General features: G+C 45.9%; 1 protein-coding gene across 3 annotated transcripts in view; it reads right to left on the bottom strand.

Moving 5' to 3' along the window:
- The window catches only part of QSER1 (glutamine and serine rich 1), a 1,726,564-nt gene that overhangs the window by 606,949 nt on the left and 1,100,026 nt on the right, over nt 1-19,589 (bottom strand). For all 3 annotated transcript variants that reach the window (XM_069623572.1, XM_069623573.1, XM_069623574.1), the window contains one exon: nt 13,799-14,563. In XM_069623572.1, coding sequence (XP_069479673.1) covers nt 13,799-14,563 — 765 coding nt within the window. The remainder of the gene's footprint in view (nt 1-13,798; nt 14,564-19,589) is intronic.

Here is a 19,589-nt window from a genome sequence, read left to right as displayed (position 1 = left end):
GGGCTCAGACTCCGCGATACCACAGAACACCCTACTGTCTCGATTATTGAGAAATGATGAAACCCAGTTAGCTGCAAGGAGGGAAAAGTTTGCGACCTCAATACAACCTGGTCGACATGATTGAGTGGTCCACCAGGTCGAATGCCGCAGAGAGGCCAAGCAGCATGAGTAGAGATGCCTCATTTCGATCCATACGGATTAGTAGCTTAGTTTTAAGTTCTAAAAGGGCAGTCCCAGTACCAAAACCAACACAGAACCCAGACTGGTGATCATTTAATATGGGATAAGGTTTTTAGATGATCTGAGATTTGTATGTAGTAGGCCACACAAATGAGGATCTTAAGTAGAAAGACAGTATTAGTAATGGGCCTATAATTATTGGGAAGATCAACTGATCAACCTGGCTTATTTAGGATGGGTATAACCCAGGCTTTCTTGAGATCTTGGGGTAGCGTACCTGATGTTATGGACGCATTAATACATTTACAGTTTGACGCGATTAAGGTGGGAGAGCAAGTTTTGATCATCATAGTAGTATGAATGTCATCTTTACATTTTGTAGCCTGAAGTTGATTAATGATAGTTTCTAACTCTTCCTCCGTGATAGGTAGAAAGTTAAAAACTGGAATAAGAGGGGATCTTTCATAGGTCCACTCTGATGACTTATGCTCATTGCATTTTAGTTTATTACTTTTTTCTGTAATGTTTTCCTTAATAGTATGTAATTTGTCATGCATAGTTGTTGCATTACATTACACCAAGTGACGTTGTCTTTAATGGATCTCTGGAATAATGTGATTAGTACTTTCTTTCTCTTCCAAGATGCAGAAAAGTTCTTTAGTATCATGTTGGGCATTTTGTATTCTTTTATTTCAAAATGTTCGCTTAGCCTCTATAATCGCCCTTTTATAGGTAGTGGCTGCAGATTTATATTTGCTAAGGGGCAAAGGTGTACCATAAGCCTTCCACGCATGGTAGGTTTTGAGACTTACTGATTTCCGGTGTAAACCAGACATTACGTTTAGTTTCAGGCTTTGCTATTTTCTTTTTGATAGGGGCTAGAATTTTAGCAGTTGTCAAGAAGTTGTCGATGGTTGCGTCAAAGACGTGTGGATCAGCAACACATCTGGTGAACACTAGCTCCGGATGAAAGCAACCAACACGAATGACAGAAAAGAACAATCTGGGGGACCTCGACGTATGAAGGATCTTGGGTACACTACAAGTCATGTTAGGGATAGTGTTACAGACACGCCCATGTCGACGTCCCTTAACACTAGATGTCAGACTATATGCACAGCTTGTGATTCTAAGCAGACTCACACGCATCAGAAACTATTTTCCAACCTAGGGTGGTGTTCTTTGGGTTAAAAAAAGGTAACTTTATTTGTTTGGTTAACATGACATTCAGAAAACATTTTTTGATGAGAAAGTTGGGTGTGTCCTACATATTTCCTTATCATTGTGAATTGTGGGGAAAAAACGAATCCACTGATGGTACCAATAATTTGCTTACCCGTCAGATGTAATTTCCACTAAAAAAGCCCACTTTAATATGAGCTGCTCTGATGAGCATTTATGTTTAAGTTCAAAAGGTAGAAGCAGAAGTGTATGTAGAATCCCAATTGGGTGCAGGTTTACAAATGGCAGCATGTAATATTTTTAAACTTGCCACACATGATTTAACCAAAGGTGATTTTTACTATGTAATATTATGAAACAAGGCAGTATGATATGATAGGTTATTTATAGTGCACTTAATACCTAGAAGTTTCTAAGCATGCCAATCCAGTTAGATAGACCTTTAAATAATTGTAGTATAATTCACTATTCAGTAAGCACTATGGGCATTTAACAATCCTGGTTCGACCACCTTCACGACTCTACTTCTGTTAATCATTTTGGGTCATTTAATGGCACTATTATATCATAAGTGGGTAGTTGTTACTGCATGTTATAAATCCCAAAATTTGAAAATAGAAGAGACCAGTTGTTGCGACCACCATCAAACCTACTTTTTCCTTTTATTGTAAAAGAGTGTGTTTGGTTTGTGTGCCTCTTTAATATCTGTTGGTTGTCTTCATGACCATCAGTCTGGCTTCAAAGCTACCAGAAGCACGGAAACTGCTCTCCTGAACATCCGTGAAGACCTGCTCTCCAACCTTGACTCTAACACTCTGTGTGTTCTCATTTTGCTCGACCTCTCTTCTGCCTTTGATACTGTCGACCATGCCATCCTGCTCAACCGTCTCTGTGATAACCTGGGTATCACTGGTCAGGCTCTGGCGTGGCTGACCTCTTTCCTCTCCAATCGACCTTCCAAGGTCCAACTGGGGTCCTCCTCTCTGACATCTTTTTCTCTACCTGTAGTGTCCCCCAGGGATCTAACCTCTCTCCCTGGCTGTTCAACCAATATCTGGCACTACTTGTCCATCGCATCGCCGCTCTCTGCCCCAACTTTCAGTGCTATGCAGATGATACCCAGCTCATTTTCAGGCTACCCTCGGCCTCCTCCTCTCCTTCCCTCATCTCTGTCTGTCTGCTATGCAGGAATGCTGTGCCGCCAATGACCTCTGCCTTAATGCCAGTAAGACTGAGATTCTACTCATCGGCACACCCACTCCCTCCTTCCCTGCAGCTCTCTGGCCGGCCTCTCTTGGCCCTCTTCCTGCTCCTACCTGCAAGGCAAAAACCTCGGGGTCATCTTTGACTCCACACTCTCCTTCTCTCCTCACATATCTGACGTCTCTAAGAAGTCACACTACCAGCTGCACCTCCTCAGAGGTATTCTACCTTTCCTCTCCTTCCCCCAGAAGCTCACCGTCTCCAGAGCCCTGGTTCTCTCTAAGCTGGACTACTGTAACAGCCTCTATCTAAATCTTCCTGCCTCTACTCTCCGCCCTCTGCAACTCATCCAGAACAGAACCTGCGAGACTTGTCCTTGGCCTCAAGCCCAGGGACCGTATCTCTCAGGACTGAAATCTCTGCACTGGCTCCCAGTGGCTGCGAGGATTAAGTTCAAAACCCTCTGCATTGTCCACAAGGCCTTCTGGCGCTTGGGGCCAAAATACCTTCAACTCTCTCTTCCTAAATATCTTCCCTCTCGAGCTCTTCGCTCATCCACCTCCCACTCCCTCAGGGTCAGCCACTTCTCCAAGCAACGAGTTGGGGGAAGATCTCTCTCCGCGGCAGGGGCCTCCCTCTGGAATAGCCTTCCTGCCTCCCTGAAACTTGAGGAGAACCATCTCCGGTTCCGGAAGCACCTCAAAACCTTCCTCTTTGCTTCTGCTTTCTCTCCCCCTCTCCCCTGCTAAATTCCTGACTGAAACTGCACTGAATCTGCAACTGGGCCACTTTCACCGATCTCGGTTCCTGGCCCAGCCACTCTCCCCTTGCACTGCCTCCCTTGGCAACCACTGCACTGCGGGACTGTCTCTGTATCCCTACAGCCCCCCTCCCCAGTGATTGTCTGCACTTACCCTTATTATTTATCCTGTATTCTTCTACCCCTGTAACTGAACTTTCCTCTCTCCCTTTCCCCTTGCACTTTCCCTTCCCCCTCTGCCCATGCACTTGCGCGATCTGAATGACACCTGGCCTAGTAAGATCGTTGTCTGTTTTCCCTTTGTCCCCCCCTCACTGCCTTGTCGCGCCTTGAAACACTTGTGTATAGGCGCGTTACAAATGTCATACCATATCATATATCTCCATGTGCCTCTGTGTGCTTTTTAAATGGATAAACTCTATGACTTCATGGGCTAAGTTGCAATATTTGAAGTGTGGTGTTTGCGGGGCAAAATATTCTATTTTTCTTGAATAAAGACTTTGTCAGGATGTTTTTCATTGGTAGTGCTACTGCTATCCGTAACAGACTTGGACACTACACTTTGCAAGCCTAGGTTGGTAGGATACGTATGAGTGCTATGGGTGCCCCTGTATTGTGTGCATCAAAAGTGCTGATGAAAAAGCTAAGGTGAGTATCTCCAACCAGCTGATCTACACTACATTGACTAAAGAACCTGGTTCAGAGTAGCTGGATGCGTAGACTGAGCATTTCATTTTCCATCTTGTCGTAAACAGATCTACACCCCTTTCTACAAACATTTGAAGTACTGTCTTGGGATGTATTAGGGAGATTTTCTTTTTACTCTATTTCTAGGGCTTTGATACATAGACCTATGTGGTTTACAGGGTATTGTCTTTGATTTACTGATCTCCAAGTGGGAGAACTGCCAGAGCAGTCTTGGTAACCCTGCAGATAATGTGAGCTGGTTAATGGTACAGTAAATATTTTTGAATACCACCAATAAGCAATGGTCCACATAATATATTTGTAAACATACTAGCTGTTCCCGGCATAACATAAAGATCAATATCGGTCGGTAATTCATAAGGTCACTTCTGTCCCCCTTCTTAAATATCAGAATTACCACTGATCACTCCCAGGAAGGGTCGTAGGTCCCTGTGACTTATTAATGGTCAATGAACAGGCTAAACGTATAGGAAACTCTCTTCTTTTGAAAGGCATATTTGTAATGAGAGGTAAGCACAGTATAAGAACATGGAATAAGAGGTATGCACGGTATAAGAACAGTATCTAAGTTTAATCCATCGATTACACGGGTTCTATGATGTGTCTTTGTAGACGCATAACTGTCAACCTTGTTCCATTGCAGAATCCCTGTGATGGCATAAGATTGCATAGTAGCATAATTACAGCACCTACTTTCAGTTTTAGCTTGTGGGGAGGCATTCGTCCTACAGCCTTTCGCTCTTTAGAGACTGAAACGTTGAGCCGGTAATTAACTGTTCATTGACACTGGAACCGCAGCGCCTTGTGTGAAGAGAATTGGGGGTGGAAAGAAGTAACCGGAAATGATTCCGAATGTTTGTGATATTGGAAGGTGAAGGTGACCACGTAGAACCATGCTCATTCTGTTTGTTAAAATTATAGCCGTTGTTGAAGTGGAAGGGCACACAGAGGTGCACTTTTCCATTTGAACAGCAGAGGACAAAAACATACCCATGCGTTATATATCTCTATATATATATATATACACATTTTCTATAATAAACTTGGGACTAGATAATAACTACAAAATATACAGTAAAATAAAGTTTCAGAAAATGCTTAAAAGTACAGAAAAAGGCTTAAAAGACCACTTATTGTTCACAAAAGAAATATAATGACTCGCAAGTAACAATGTTAAATCTATGGGCTCCTAGAAGAAAATGGTTAAATGTTAATATGTGGAGATATATAGTTCTGCACACTGGCCTTGCCAGTAGTTTAGATCTGAAAACACCTTCAGAAGGCTCACAGGGCTCACCATAGGCTGTCCAGTTCAAGAGTTTCACTCTCCGCTCTCTGCAGGAGGGGAGACAGCAAAGGTGAGTAGTGACTTCACCAGCAGGGAAGGCTGTGGTTCAGTCCTCAAAGGGCTAGCTTACCACAGGCGTCCTAGCAACCACAGAAGAAAAGAACAACCCGCTCCTCCACCACGTGAGTCCAGGGACCCCACCAACAGAGCCAGAAGATCCAAATGACGATGGAGTTGTTCCAGTGAATAGCTTGAAGAATTTAGCCCTTGTAGCAACATGTCAGTTGTGGTCAGTGGGAGCTCCGAAGTTGTGCAGGTGAAAGAATGGTAACTCAGTGACTAACAAAGATGCAGCAATGGTGACCCTAGAAAGGAATTATAGATTGCAGTTTGAATAAAGTGCAGCAAGCTACGCCTCCAGAGGTCTCCACGTTGACAGAAAGGCACCAGGGCCCCGCTAAACGATACCTTATTGGAACAGGTGTTGTAGGACTACTGTTCCTGTTCACACTTCCTCGGCATGTTGTTTCTCCAGGCAGTAGTGCATTGTGATTGTATACAGCACGGCCCAGGTGGCTGCTTGGCAGATATAAGCGATCAATACACCTGACCACCATGCCACTGTGTCCACTGCTGCTCTTGTCGAGTGTGCATGAGTGGGGGCCCAGAGGGGCTTCCCTGCGGATTTGTGGCAGAAAACAAGGGCCGACGATTATCCATCTTGCTATTCTTTGTTTGGAGATTGCATTGCCTTTCCTTGCCTGCCCATATGCCACAAACAGTTGCATCGAATGCCTGAATAACTGCGTTCTGTCGATCTATTACTTTAACGCCTGCCTAAGGTCGAGCGAGTGTAGCGCCCCCTCTGCCGGTGATGAAGTCTTGCTGAAGAATGCTGGCAGGGATATGACTGAATTTTTATGGAATTTCGAGGGTACCTTTGGGATGAACCGCGGGTTGGTCATGAGAAGTACCCTGTCTCTTTGGAGCCTCAAGTATGGGTGGCTGACAGCGAGGACCTGTAGTTCGAACACTCTCCTCACGGATGTAATAACCACTAGGATCGCTTATTTTCCATGACAGGTTTCGTATTAACCCTGAGAGTACGGTGTAGAGGCTCCACTCTGGCGAGAGCCGTTTTAGTGGTGGGAAATATCTGAAGAGGCCCTTGAGGAAATGTTGGATGAGCCTTTTCCCACAAAGGGACATGCCCTTGTCCATTCTAGTGTATGTTGAGATGGTGGCCAAGTGCACCTTAATGGAGTTGTGAGATAGGCCCTGTTTGGCTATGCCTAGCAGATATGGGAGGACTTGCTCTGGCGTTATCTGAAATGGGTTCAGGATACCTTTGCTGGTGTTGGTCCGGTGCTTCGCACCAGTTTCAGAAACACTTCCACTTGAGTCTTGGTGTAGAATCACCCCTTTGGTGTAGAATCTTCCCCTTGCCCTGTGTTATCAGGTCTAATTGATTGCAGAGTCAAATGGGATTGTCCTCATCCAACTGGATTACTTCGGAGAACCATGTCTGGCGAGGCCAGAATGGAGTGATGAGAATCACCTTGCAGTGTCTCTCTTGATTGTCCTCAGCGGTCTGCGTATGACCGGGAACGGAGGTGATGCGTATGCGAAGATGCCGTCCCATGGAAAAGCAAACACGTTTCCCATGGATCCCTCCAGCTGTGTCCTGCTGGCTCGGGAGGATAGCTCAGGGGCAACGCACTCTTCCTGGAAGCAAGACGATGCGGAGCAATACAGGTTCGATCCACAGGTCGGCACTTAGAAACCTCTGGGTATTAAGCACGTTATAAACAACCAATCATAATCATAAAGTACCTGGCGCATTTCTTGTTCTGGGCTGTGGCGAATAGCTCTATTGTTGACCGCCCCCAGCGGCGAAAGGGCAATTGAAGTGATGTTTGATTGAGCTCCCATTCGTGGTTCTGGGATAGCTGCCTGCTGAGGCTGTCCACTTTTTTGGCTGTAGATCCCTGTCAGGTGGAATGTTTGGATGCTGATATTGTGGGCTATGGCTCAGAGCCATGTGAGCTGTGCCTCCCTGGACAATGTCTTGGAACTGGTACCCCCCTGCTTTCGCAGGTAATACATTGTGGTGGTATTGTCTGTGTGGACCTTGACCGTTTGATTTTGTAGTAGCGGGAGGAATGACTTGAGTGCCCAACAGACCGCTTTCAGTTCGAGCATGTTTATGTGTAGGGATGTCTCCTGGGGCGTCCATAGCCCCTTAATGATTAGTTGGTCCAAATGAGCGCCCCACCTTTGTAGGGAGGCGTCCGTCACCATCGTCTTGGTACGTCTTTCCTTTGTGGACGTTTGGTTTGGTTGCCCACCACTGAAGTTGCGAGTGAAGCTTGGAAGGGATTTGAACCTGGTCTCCCCATTACCCCATGGTTTGCGACCAGTTGGCCGCCAGGAACTCTTGCAGTGTGGGATTAGTGAGATTCACAATGCCATTGTTCCAAGTAGTTGCAAGCACCGTTTTGATCTTGTTTGGTGTAAAGGATTGCAGCAGAGAGTTGAGCCAGTGTATCCTGTTGCTGGATGGGTGCACTCTTGGCTCGTGTGTGGAGAATTACGCCCCTAGGGATATGAGCTTCTTGGATGGCCGTAAGGAAGATTTTTTGTAATTGATGGAGAATCCCTGTGTTTGCAGCTGGTCCACCGTTGCCACCATTGACCGCATCATTCCATCCCTGGATGGTGAACATACAAGCTAGTCTAGGTAAGGGTAGACGTGGTGACCTTGTCTCCACAGGCTGGCCGCCACCAGTGCAAGGCACATTGTAAAGGTGCATGGTGCTGACTTCAGTCCGAATGGTAGGAACCTGAATTGATAATGCTGGTTCCCAACGATAAATCAGAGGAATTCACGGTTCCCTGGGTGGATGGGTATGTGGAAATACACATCCTGGAGGTCCAGGGAAGCAAAGGAAGTTGTGGTGCTGCATAGCTTCTATGACCTGTTGTAGAGTGATCAGGGTAAACCTGCCGTTTTATAAACTTGTTTAACCTTCTGAGGTCTAGAAAAGGCCTCCACTTTCCATCCGGTTTGCGGACTACGAAGTATCAGGAGTACACTACCTTTCCCCTTTGATGTTTGGGGACCTATTCTACAGCTTTATTATATAGCATGAGCTGTACCTCCTGCAGGAGGGCGGGCTTGTGCGGTTTGGGGTTTGGTGGCATGGGAGGGGGGGTCAGTTTGAATTCTAAAGGTGCCTGTAGTGGACCACATCGAGCACCCACTTGTCTGTTGTTATAGCGATCAAGATCCCAGCAAACCTGGAGATTCTCTGCCCTCCCCCCCACCCTCGAGTGTGCTGTGTGTATGATTGTCATTGTTGAGGTTTACCCTACCGCCCCCTTTGGGATCTGGATGGTTGCTTGCAGCGCTGGCTGAAGTCCTTCGCCTTTTGATACCTCTGGTATGCCCTTTTGTATCCCTGTGAGTAATACGTTGAGCCCTTATTGAACTGCCGCCCCTTTTAGGAAAAGGCTGTTGACGTTCAGCTGAAGGCTCCCCTGAATCGGCGAAAATTGCCTCAGTTCTGTAGGGATGTTGGAGACCTGACCGCGTCGGTGTCCGTTTTTATTGTCTTGAGGGCCTTGTCGATTTTAGGACTGAATAGCTCCTCCCCCTCAAATGGCATATCTACCACCTTGTGTTGGACGTCTGGCCGAAAGTCCCCACAGCAGAGCCAAGCCTGCCTTCTTAGAACTATGCTGTTTGTCACCTGCTTAAAAGCTGTCTCTGACAGGTCTACTGCCCCGGTGATCCCTATGTTGCAGGCGTCTTCACCTTCCTTCAGTATTACCTTTGCCTCCTTGCGCTTTTCCTCTGGGAGGTGGTCCAGGATTGGTGCATGGTTTTGCCACATTTCTCTGTCGTACCTAGCTATTATGGCTAGGGAGTTAGCTGCTTTCACTGTTGTGGCACCCACGGCTAGTACCTTCTTCCCAAAGGCGTCTTGTTTACTAGCTTCATTGTCCAGAGGGACAGCACATTTTTGCTTGTCTGACTTTGCTTTCCGGGCTGCTGCCGCATAAACCACCGATTTGGGTGACGGTTGAGAGGAGAGGCACTTCGGGGCATTGTCTGGAGGGTTATACTTTTTATCTAAGCGGCCTTTGACTGCTGGGATTGTGAATGGTCGCTTCATTGCTTTTAACCCCTCCTGCCATACCTGGTCACGTATTGGGATTGAAACCACTGAATTTCTCCTTTTACCCATGTGGTCAAATAAAAATCATTCTTTGTTTTCCTCCGAGGGGAGGAGACAAAACTCCTTGCATGCCTTCACGACCGTGGAGTGGAAACACGTGATGTCATCCAGGGGAGACAGTTTAGCTGATTCCGCTTCCTGGGGAAATTCCTGGGGGGAATCCGTGTCGCAGTCATCGTCCCATTTTAGTGTGGTTGAGGACGACGTGGTGTCCTGGGGCTGGTCTGTATCTCTACTAGTTCGCTCTCCTTCCTCTAACACAGATTGGGTTGGTGTACAAGTCCTCTTGTGGGACGAAGAAAATGGCACCAGAGAAATTCTTCTGTTTCTACGGATTGGTTGTAGCCTCGGAGACGGTGACTGATATGGAGAGGTTGACAGTGGCTGTGATCATCCTTTGGAGGAGTGCATTGACCTTGTCCCTCAAGTGGACCAAGCCCTGGGAGGCGAGGAGCTTGCCGACCTTTCCTTTGATGCCGACCTGGGTCTGGAATGAGACTCCTATGGAAGGGAGGGTTGGGGTGGCAGGGCTAGAGCTCCTGGTCTTGTCAGTAATGCGTCCAGATGGGTGATAACCCTTTATAGGGATGGAAGGACCTGAATATACAGTAGGGCCTGCAGATTAGTGAGCATCACCCTTACGTTCCCTTGTTGGAATTGTATGTGTTTGTGGGAGTGTCCCCTGGATGGACCCAGGACCACCTCCTGCTGTGGTTGGTACAGTGGGGCACTTCCCCTTTTGCGGGCGTCACCTTGCTGAATATGCCTCCTGTTCTGAGTCCAATTGTTGGTGTTGTACCTCAAAATCGGTATCCAGCTGATGTTGCAAGATGTCCACCGGCATGATCTCAGTATATTGAAATGGAGACACCTGGGTGACGTGTGGTTGTGAGCTTTCCTCCAAGACCATTGGTTGCCCCTCTTGTGGGGGTTGCAGCTGTTGCTCCTCTGTCGACAGGGCTGCTGCAGGCAATGCCATTGGCTGTGGCGTTGTTGAGGGTGCCATTGACAGAATATCCTTGCTCCTTTTATGGGGTGGGGGTTTTGTCCACCTCTGCCTCATGAGTGCCCTTCTTCAACGTCAACCAGCTTGATTTCTCCGTCGACGAGCCAGATTTTTGTGAGCGGGACTTATGGATTTTAGTCGTTGACGAGCCCGAGCTTTGAGATGACGTCGACGTGGTGGTCTTGTGCATTTTGGACGGAGTATGATGCATCAGCGTTGACGGGCTAGATTTTTTGAGAGGTCGTCGATGAGGCAGCTTTATGCTTCGAGGATAGGTCCATCGCAGATGAGCTTGACTTTTTGAGCTGTCGTCGACGGTTTTTGTCTTCTGGGATGTCACTGACAAGGCCGTTTCAGTGGACGACTAGGCAGTTTTACTAGTGGGCGTAGAGGACTGGTGCGGAGCCTGATGTTTTGCTGACCTCAGCTCCCCTTTCCGTGGATGGTGGTTGCTTACGCACCCATTTCTCCTCGCTAGCCTCTTTTGAGCTGTGTCTATGTGGCATCGAGGCGGCTGCTGACAGGACCTTATATCCTGAGGAACAGGTTTCGCCCTCTCTCACGGACCTTTAGCTATGACCTTGATGCTCGGGTCCTGTTGACTACTTCCTTGCCGGTGAGTCCTTCGTCGGCAACGCCAGGCCACCTGTACCTCCCGGTCTCTCCCCTGCTGATGGCTCATAGCCGTGGGATCTTTTATGCTTCTTCCCCGTCCACTCCTTCGACCGCGGGCGCTTCTCGGCAGAAATAGCCATGCTTTTGGTCGACTCGACATCAGAGGGGTATTCAGGATAATTTCCCTTGTTAAACCAGCATACCAGCCTTCTGTGTCTATTCTTGACGGTCTTGGAGTTAAGACCAATGCAGATAGTGCAGCCCTCCACGGTGTGATGTGCGTAGAGACAGTAAATGCAGTCGGAGAGTTTGTACCATTCATAAATGTTCTTAAGGCCACAAGTGGCACAGGGTCTGAAGAGAGGTCTCCTTTTGCCCTCTATCCCCTTACAACGTAACTCCTGTTACGTCAAAAACAAATTGATGTTACAACTACCTTACAACACAAAAAAACTAAACGAATTACAACGCTATATAATGAAATTGCCAAGTAGAGCGCCCCGTGACTTAATCTTAAGAGCCAGGCTTAACCTCCTTGAAACAAATGAAATTTCCAACATCAGAGGCCTATCTCAGACACACAACTGTCGCTATTGCAAAGACACATTGAAACAAAACAGAGACTGTATGACATCTATTGTTAACATGCTCAGGGACCCATCAGATCAGATTCCAATATCTAAATAACCTGATTGGGAGCCACCTGCTCCCGAACGAAGAAACATGGTGGCACAGACTGATTGGAGGTGACAGAAACAGTTGGCTAATTGCAACGTTCAAAATTCTCGAACACATTGTGAGCAAAATGTTCCCTCAGAAACAACATTTAAACACAACAATCGTGAGTTCAAGAAAGAGTTAAATACTTCAGACTGTCTGAACACTGATGAACAAGATGACAATTGGTGCAACTAATTCACTTCATTTTTATTTTGTAAAAATCTTATTTTGATTAAACAAATAAAAAAATTAAAAAAATAAGAAGCTGTTTTTACAAATGCTGCACTCTATGCCGCATATACCCACACAACCATCACTGTAATTGTACTTGTACTATCCAGACTAGACCATACCAACAACCTGTAACTCGTTCTCCAGGACAACTTGGTGAGAAAACATCAAACCTCCAAAATGCAGCAACTAGATTACTCATCAGAATGAAAAGATTTGAATATATCACACCAGCACTACATACCCTTTACTGGCTGCCTATCAAGAAGAGGATTAATTTCAAAACCATGTGCATCACACATCGCTCCTGCCATGGAAGGGGCTCCCATCTCCCTCAGCAGGAAGCTCCAGCACTTAACTCACCTCAGAACACTAAGGTTAAGCCATCATGCACTTGTCCTAATTCTCAAATTCAACAAGAAACAATAATGGGGGTCATCACTCTCCGGGACAGCCTACCTAAACACAAAGCAAACCACCATGAGTTTATAAAAAATATGTTAAAACTTGGCTATTCAACCAATCAAACTGAGATACATGAAAGATTAGAGCAACCAATTATTAAACATGAGGGCCAGATCTTCAAGCATACTTCTTTCATGCGAGCAACCCATTGATTTGTTGAAACCCTACTGCATAAAATCAAAATGCACCAGTCAATCAATGAAATGCAAAACCAAGAGCCAGTAAGTCACACCACACCAAACCCTTCACTACCCCATTCCTCAACTAACCTATCCTTTTCTAAACTCTTGCAAGCTTACTCTACACTTGCTCCTTTTTTTGACACTGTTTTTGACTATTCACAACTCGGCCTGCCCTTATGGCAAACATACACCCATTTTGACCCACCACAAATAACGTAGACATTACATATTGGCACACAGCTAACAAGTACTAACGTCCTGCACTCATTAACACCACAGGTTTTTCGCATTGTCATTCCTGCTATCTGACTAACTAACCCTCCCCTTTACTATCCAGTGTTACAGAGCAATGCGCAGGGAGGCCAAACTCATTGGTAGATGAGCGCTAAAAGAGACCATATCTATTAACTTACTGGTTATTTATCAGCCTTTGTCTATGCCGAACAATGATTAGTAAACAAAGTTTAATATTTCAGACCAACCACTGGGATAGAGGACTCGGCATATCATGTGACTAAAACAGATTAACAAGCTACAAAATGTTAATGACCCCTCTTCAATCAATCAAGTTAGGACTAGCCTAGATAAAAGGTGTATATTTATCAGCCAGGTGGTTTCGCAGGTTAAATAGTGCACATATCAATCTTGTTTAAATTGGGTATATTTGCTTTGCAGAACAGGTGTACAAGTGGGAATGGGGATTGAATTAAGGGAACTTCAAATGTGTTGAAGGGCTAGTGATCAAGTGGTAATTACTTAGAGCAGATTAAAGATGAGTTTAAAAATAACTACAATATTCCTTTTTTCTCCCTCTTGCTTTTGTAAGATATGAAGGAAAGAGAATAAAACCTGAATGAAAAATTCAACCCAATTAAAACCTTACACCCATTTAAACAGGCTATCCCATTTACCCTACTACAAATCTCTGAAAACTGAACAATTCTCAATGGCTTCACCTCTATACTTGCCAGAATACAGAAACCACATGCATCATCCGTTAGCACTGTTGAAACATACCATTGCTGTTTTCCAAAGCCTGCATAGTTTCTGCGTCCAAGGCCACACTAACAAGTAACTCCATATAGCTTTTAAAGGTCTCTTTCATTGCTCTTGTTCTCAAAGAACGAGCAGTAAAGAGAGATAGTAATGGTTCTGGAGTTGTTTGCGGCTCCTTGGGAGCTGTTGAAGTCGGATTTGGAGTTAATGGGGACTGTTTCAGAGGCAGCCCCAATTGTTTTTCACTAGACGACGATTCTAGTCTTTCAGTAGTTAGCGTGTCTGCTTTTACTGGTGTGGACGGTACTAGTTTCTCGGCCTGTTGGTGTTCTTCTTTCTCAGCGGGCGTTAGTTCTTGTTTCTCAGATGGCAGTGGTTCTGGTTTCTCGGGTTGCAGTAGATCTTGTTTCTCAGTCAACAATGGTTGAAGAACCTCAGCCTGCCGTGCTCGTTTTGGAGGAGGCCGAACCCGTTTCGGGGGAGGCCGTGCCCGTTTTGGAACTGGAGGCTGTTTTGTAGACAGCTGTGGCTCTTTCGGGGAAGGTGGCAGCTGTTTCTGATCTGGCAACAGCTCTTTCGTGGCAGGCAATGATTGGTTTGAGGCAGAAGGTGACTGTTTTGGGACTGGAGACGGTTGACTCACGGCAGGTATCAGTTGTTTGGAGGAAGGCTGCTGCTGCTGTATCAGTGCTGGAGATGGATCTATCTGGGATGGTGGAGATTGTTCAGTGGCTGTTGTGTGCTGTTCAGGGACTGGCATCAGCTGATCTGGTGGTGGATCTGCACCTGATAAACAAAACAAATTACCTTTCAAATTGTTTCTAGTGGTAACATATCAGGGCTAAATGGTAGCTCAACAAAAGATTATGAAAAAACAGGGCACCAATTCACCAAACACTTTTCAGCTAAATGCATTTTTAATCGGGCAACTGTGCTAGTAATGCATTTTAAAGAAATGCAGTAATAGTAAATGCTACAAAATAGGCAGATGAACTCTGAATATTGCATGTTTAACCCATGTCATATGAGCAAGCAAACTTAATATCACTTTCCTGGTGAAAGACAAATGCACATTGCACAGCAATTTACTATTACATTTGTTCTTGTCTCTATTGTTCAACGAACCTGAAACGTGCAATACATCATCCTTCAACGGTATGACTAGGCAGAAGGAACATGACATGTTGATATATGTAACCATTCTCATGATTTGGACCCTTTGAAACAATGACATCAGCTTTGTCGAACTTCAATCAAGAAACATGTGCATGACCCTGGACGATTGGGATTGAGGGGCATACAAATAATAATAGTAGGGCGAACCACTATTACCAAATAAATAAATTCTTGTTCAGAATTCACTTGGAAATATAGAACAAATTACTTCCTTTTCGGGAATGTTGCTTCTGATTGAGTAGTGCTTCCTCCCACAGATTCCTCATCTTTGATGTGAGCATCAGCTGTCTACGGAAATTTTGTGCAAACAGCGGATGTAGCACAGCTCAGCCCAGTGCCAATGCGCGCTCTGACACCAGAGAGTGGAAGGTTGATGGAGCGATGAGAAATCTCTGAGAGGAAGTGCTAATCCATCAGAAAGAACTTTAATAAGAACAAAGTAATTTATTGTTTTATTGCATTCCTCCCTCCCAGAGATTCCCCAACTGCGCCACATCTAGATAGAATTGCGAATGTTAGCATATGCCGCACTTAGACGGACTCCTCAACCTAGCCTCCGTCGCATCTAGACAGACATATAATTCAATGATCGTTATATGACTCTCCTGCAAAGCCTGGACCAAGCGTGCAATCATGAATCAATAACCAACCCACTAACAATTTCACTCCTCTGCATACACTTCTCAAACTCAAACCAAACACAACCACAAGCCTTAAACGCAGCAAGCCGCACAAACTTCACTACACTGCAACAACAAAACAAACCGCACATAGACTTCCACAACAGCACACGACGACTACCGACCATTAAACACCCCAAGCTCAGCTGACGGACCCACCGGGCTGAAGCTGCCAACAGCACACCACTGCTATCTTGCACTTTTCCAGCTCATTCCCACTAACTCACTCCCCCCCTCTCCCTTTTTTTCAGAGCCACCAGAGCACCAGGGGACCACTCCGGTGGTGAAAGTGCACGGTACAAATATCCTTTAACATTAAAATTAACATTGATAGACTCTTATAACAGTACCAAAATGTAGAGTGGAGCGAATAAAACACCCCCTATGCTATAAAACTATGGAGGACTGCTCGGCCAAAGAAAGCATCCTGCCCTACAGGGAATCCAGACAGTGTTTTGCAAACGAGTGAAGTGTGCCCCAAAATGCGCTTGACAAATGTCCAAAGTGGAGACACTCCCTAGAGAGCAGAGGTGGCACACACTCTAGTGGAATCGTAATGAGACTCTCCAGACACCTACTTCCCAGCCAGAAAGTGGCATTCCAGAATGCAGCGGATGAACCCACTGGACAGGATTTGTTTGGTCACAGCCCTTCCCGCATGAGCACCAGCATAACCTACAAAATGCTGGTCATCTTTCCTGACATCTCTTGTCTGGGAGCCACAGTAGTTTAGGGCCTGGAATGGGTCCAGCCGAATGAGTCACTACTCTGTCGTAGAGAGACGATGAGAAGGCAAAAACACAGGAAGAAGAATCTTCTTAGAGAAAAGAAAATCTTACATGACTTCGGGCAGAAGGAATGACCTCACTCTCAAAGTCAACTTCTCCTTGAAAAACACCACACAAGGAGGTTTAACAGACAATGCCTGGAGCTCAGTCTCCCATCTGGCAGAAATGATTTACAACAAGGTGATCATCTTAAGGGTGAGTATTGTTATGAACAAGAATGCATGAGGGAGCATGGCCAGCCGTGGACGCCAACGGCTGCTCCTGCTGTGAGCTCCTACAACTGTACACGTTCCATGGACACCTAACCCCACTCTAGAAGGTCGGAATTGCCTTCATAACGGTGTGAACGGTGTCGGAATGGGCAGTGGAGGTTCTCTGAAACTGTGAGCCTGATGACGACAGTGCTTCAAAAAAAGTCAAAATTAAATTCAAATCTCATGCGAGACCAACAAACTGGCATGGGGGAAATTTGTTACAAAAAGCCCTCAAAAACTGTATAACATTGGGGATTGTGAAAAAAGAACCTTGTTTAGGGGTTCTCCTAAAGAAGAAAATGGCATCAAGGTACATCTTCACAGTGCCTATCTGCCGGCCTATCCATGCCAAGGAATAAAGAAAATCCTGAATAAAGGAAGTTGGACACATGAAAGGGTCCAGACCTCTCTACCGACACCAAGCTGAAAGCATGCACCACCTGCAGGCATAAATGGATTTGGTGGCCGGGCTTCCAAGCTGAAAGGGGTACCATTCAGGAGATTGGTGGACAACTCCAACTCTCAGGAGCCAAACATGAAGCTTCAGGAGGCTGATGCTTGGATTTATTAATTTATTTATTTATAGTGCATTTTTAAGGTGCTTATCAAATTGTGTTTGAAAGCACCCACAGGGCAGCGGGGCGGGAACCTGGGAGTGGAGGCAAATATCATAACAATGAAGAAAAAGAAAGAAGCCGCCCTACTAGGCGTTGCGAGCATTCAGAACGTGCCGTTACAGATAGTGGGGAGCAGGTTCACCATTGCACCAAGGCACCAGCGAGTGCAGAAAGACACATCCAGAAGCTCCAGGTAACACTTCCCCCACGCTCAGTCCAGAGCAATCAAAATCAACGTTGACCTGAACTGCTGCAGTCTCCTGAGATCTAGAGGGATGACAGGGATCAGCGGTAAAGAATAGAGATCAAAGTTCCTTTCAATAGCCAATGAGTCCCACAGCGCTCCCTACAGAGGAAATTCCGTAGAGAACAACTCCTCTCAGATCCGGTTCACACTGAGATTGAAGTGGTCTATGTGAGGAGTCTACCAAAAAAAGGTGAATAGTTCTTCCAGAACTTCCTAGCAGAGCTCCCACTTTTGGGAAGCTGAAACCTGTCTGCTCAGAGCATCCGCTACGTACTCCATCCAGACTAGATGGGCAGCCATAAGCAACAAATTGATCTCTGCATCCCAAAACCACAGTCTCATTGCTTCTCTGCACAGAGGCAACGACTTGGCCCCACCCAGTTTGCTGAGGTGTTGTCTGTCAAGACAAGAACACTCTTGGCGCAAACAGAGGGGTGGATGGCAACCAGGGACAGTCTGATCCACTGCAGCTCCAGCAACCTGTTGTGTTCCTGAGCTTCAGTCAAAGACTAGAGTCCACCTACCATATGATCCAACAGGTGAGCACCCTGGCCTTTTAGGAATGTGTCCATTGACACAGGCAGCTGGGGTAGGGCTGCAGAAGCAATGCCTCTCTCAGCAAGTTCTCTTTCAGGGTGCACCAGACAAGATCTTGCGTCACTTTGTCCGAGACGTGCAAACAGTTTGACAAAGAACCCTCGACCTGAGACCACTGACGTAAAAGTAGCCCTGGAGTGACCTCTTGTCAAAATGAGTCTTTGAGGTCCAGAAGAAGCAAAAAGGTGGAGGCTGGGACCAGCTCGCATCATCTGAATAGAGTTTGCCACCTGATACTTGGGAGGAAAAGCCCTGCCCAAGTGGGCTCCAAGAACCCTCTGATGAACTGGAGGGGCTGGAGCTGCGAAAGATAGGACTTCTTGAAGTTCAGGGAGAATCCCAAACTGTGCAAAAGACAATGGGCGGTACAAATTATCCAACAGCAGGTCTGGTTGCAGGCTCAAATTATCCAATCGTCCACCATCAACAGTTTGATGCCACCACCTGATCGTCTTTTAAAAAATAATTTGGCCTTTAGGAAGTTCTTGAAAACACTGCTTTTCCCTAGATAACTGTCCAAGCTGGCTCAGTATTTCCCTTTATGCTGTATGTCTCTTCATTATTCTGCGCCTTGATGCCCCGTTGGTTGCGAGATGTTACTGTGCATTACAAATCCAATACAACAACTTGGGTGCTGAGGAAAGACCAAATGGCAGGATTGTGAATAGTTAGAGGCCATCCGCCAACCACAAACTGCAAACACTTCCTGTATTTATTTGTATTTGTTTTATTTGTATAGCGCATACCAGGGCCGTAGGCTACCGGGCGCGTATCTTGAGGCAGTGGTTACATAACATACCAGTTTACATTACATAGAAACATATAAAAAGAACATATAGCTTGAACATTAGAATAAGATCACATTGCAGATTCAAGAACAGCTAAATAAGTAGACATGCTTATCAAGGTGGCAATTAGTCTTCAGAGGGGACTAGCCAGAGTTTGGCTTTGTGTTTGAATGAGTTCAGGGAGGGCAAGTTTCTGATAGAGAGAGGCACAGTGTTCCACAGTTTGGCTGCCAGAACTGGGAAGCTGGCCCCACCGGCTGTTTGGAGCTTGAATCTAGGGATCAGTAGGCTCTGGATAGTGGCAGACCTTAGTGAGCGAGGTGGGATATACTGGGTAAACCATGAGGATAAGTAGCTAGGGGCCTGGTTATTCATGCATTTGTAGGTCAGGGCAAGGGATTTTAGTGAGATCCTTTGGGCAACTGACAACGAGTGAAGGTTCTTCCTAGTTTCAGAGATATGGGCTGATCTAGGGATGTTGAGTGCTGCTCTGATGGCGTTATTTTGTGTAATCTGGAGTTTGTCCAGGTTGCATTGGTTGGTGCCTTGGTACAGAGCATTACAATAGCAAGTTTGGACACGACTAAGGTCCTAGCAAGGGTAGTGCAGTTCTGAGAAGGGAGAAAAGGGCGACAAGCTGTGATTAGCTTGCATTTGTAGGCAGA

The sequence above is a fragment of the Ambystoma mexicanum genome, chromosome 11, assembly GCF_040938575.1.
Source record: "Ambystoma mexicanum isolate Mex_15411 chromosome 11, UKY_AmexF1_1, whole genome shotgun sequence".
NCBI lineage: Eukaryota > Metazoa > Chordata > Amphibia > Caudata > Ambystomatidae > Ambystoma > Ambystoma mexicanum.
This window is presented reverse-complemented; position numbering and strand designations above follow the sequence as displayed.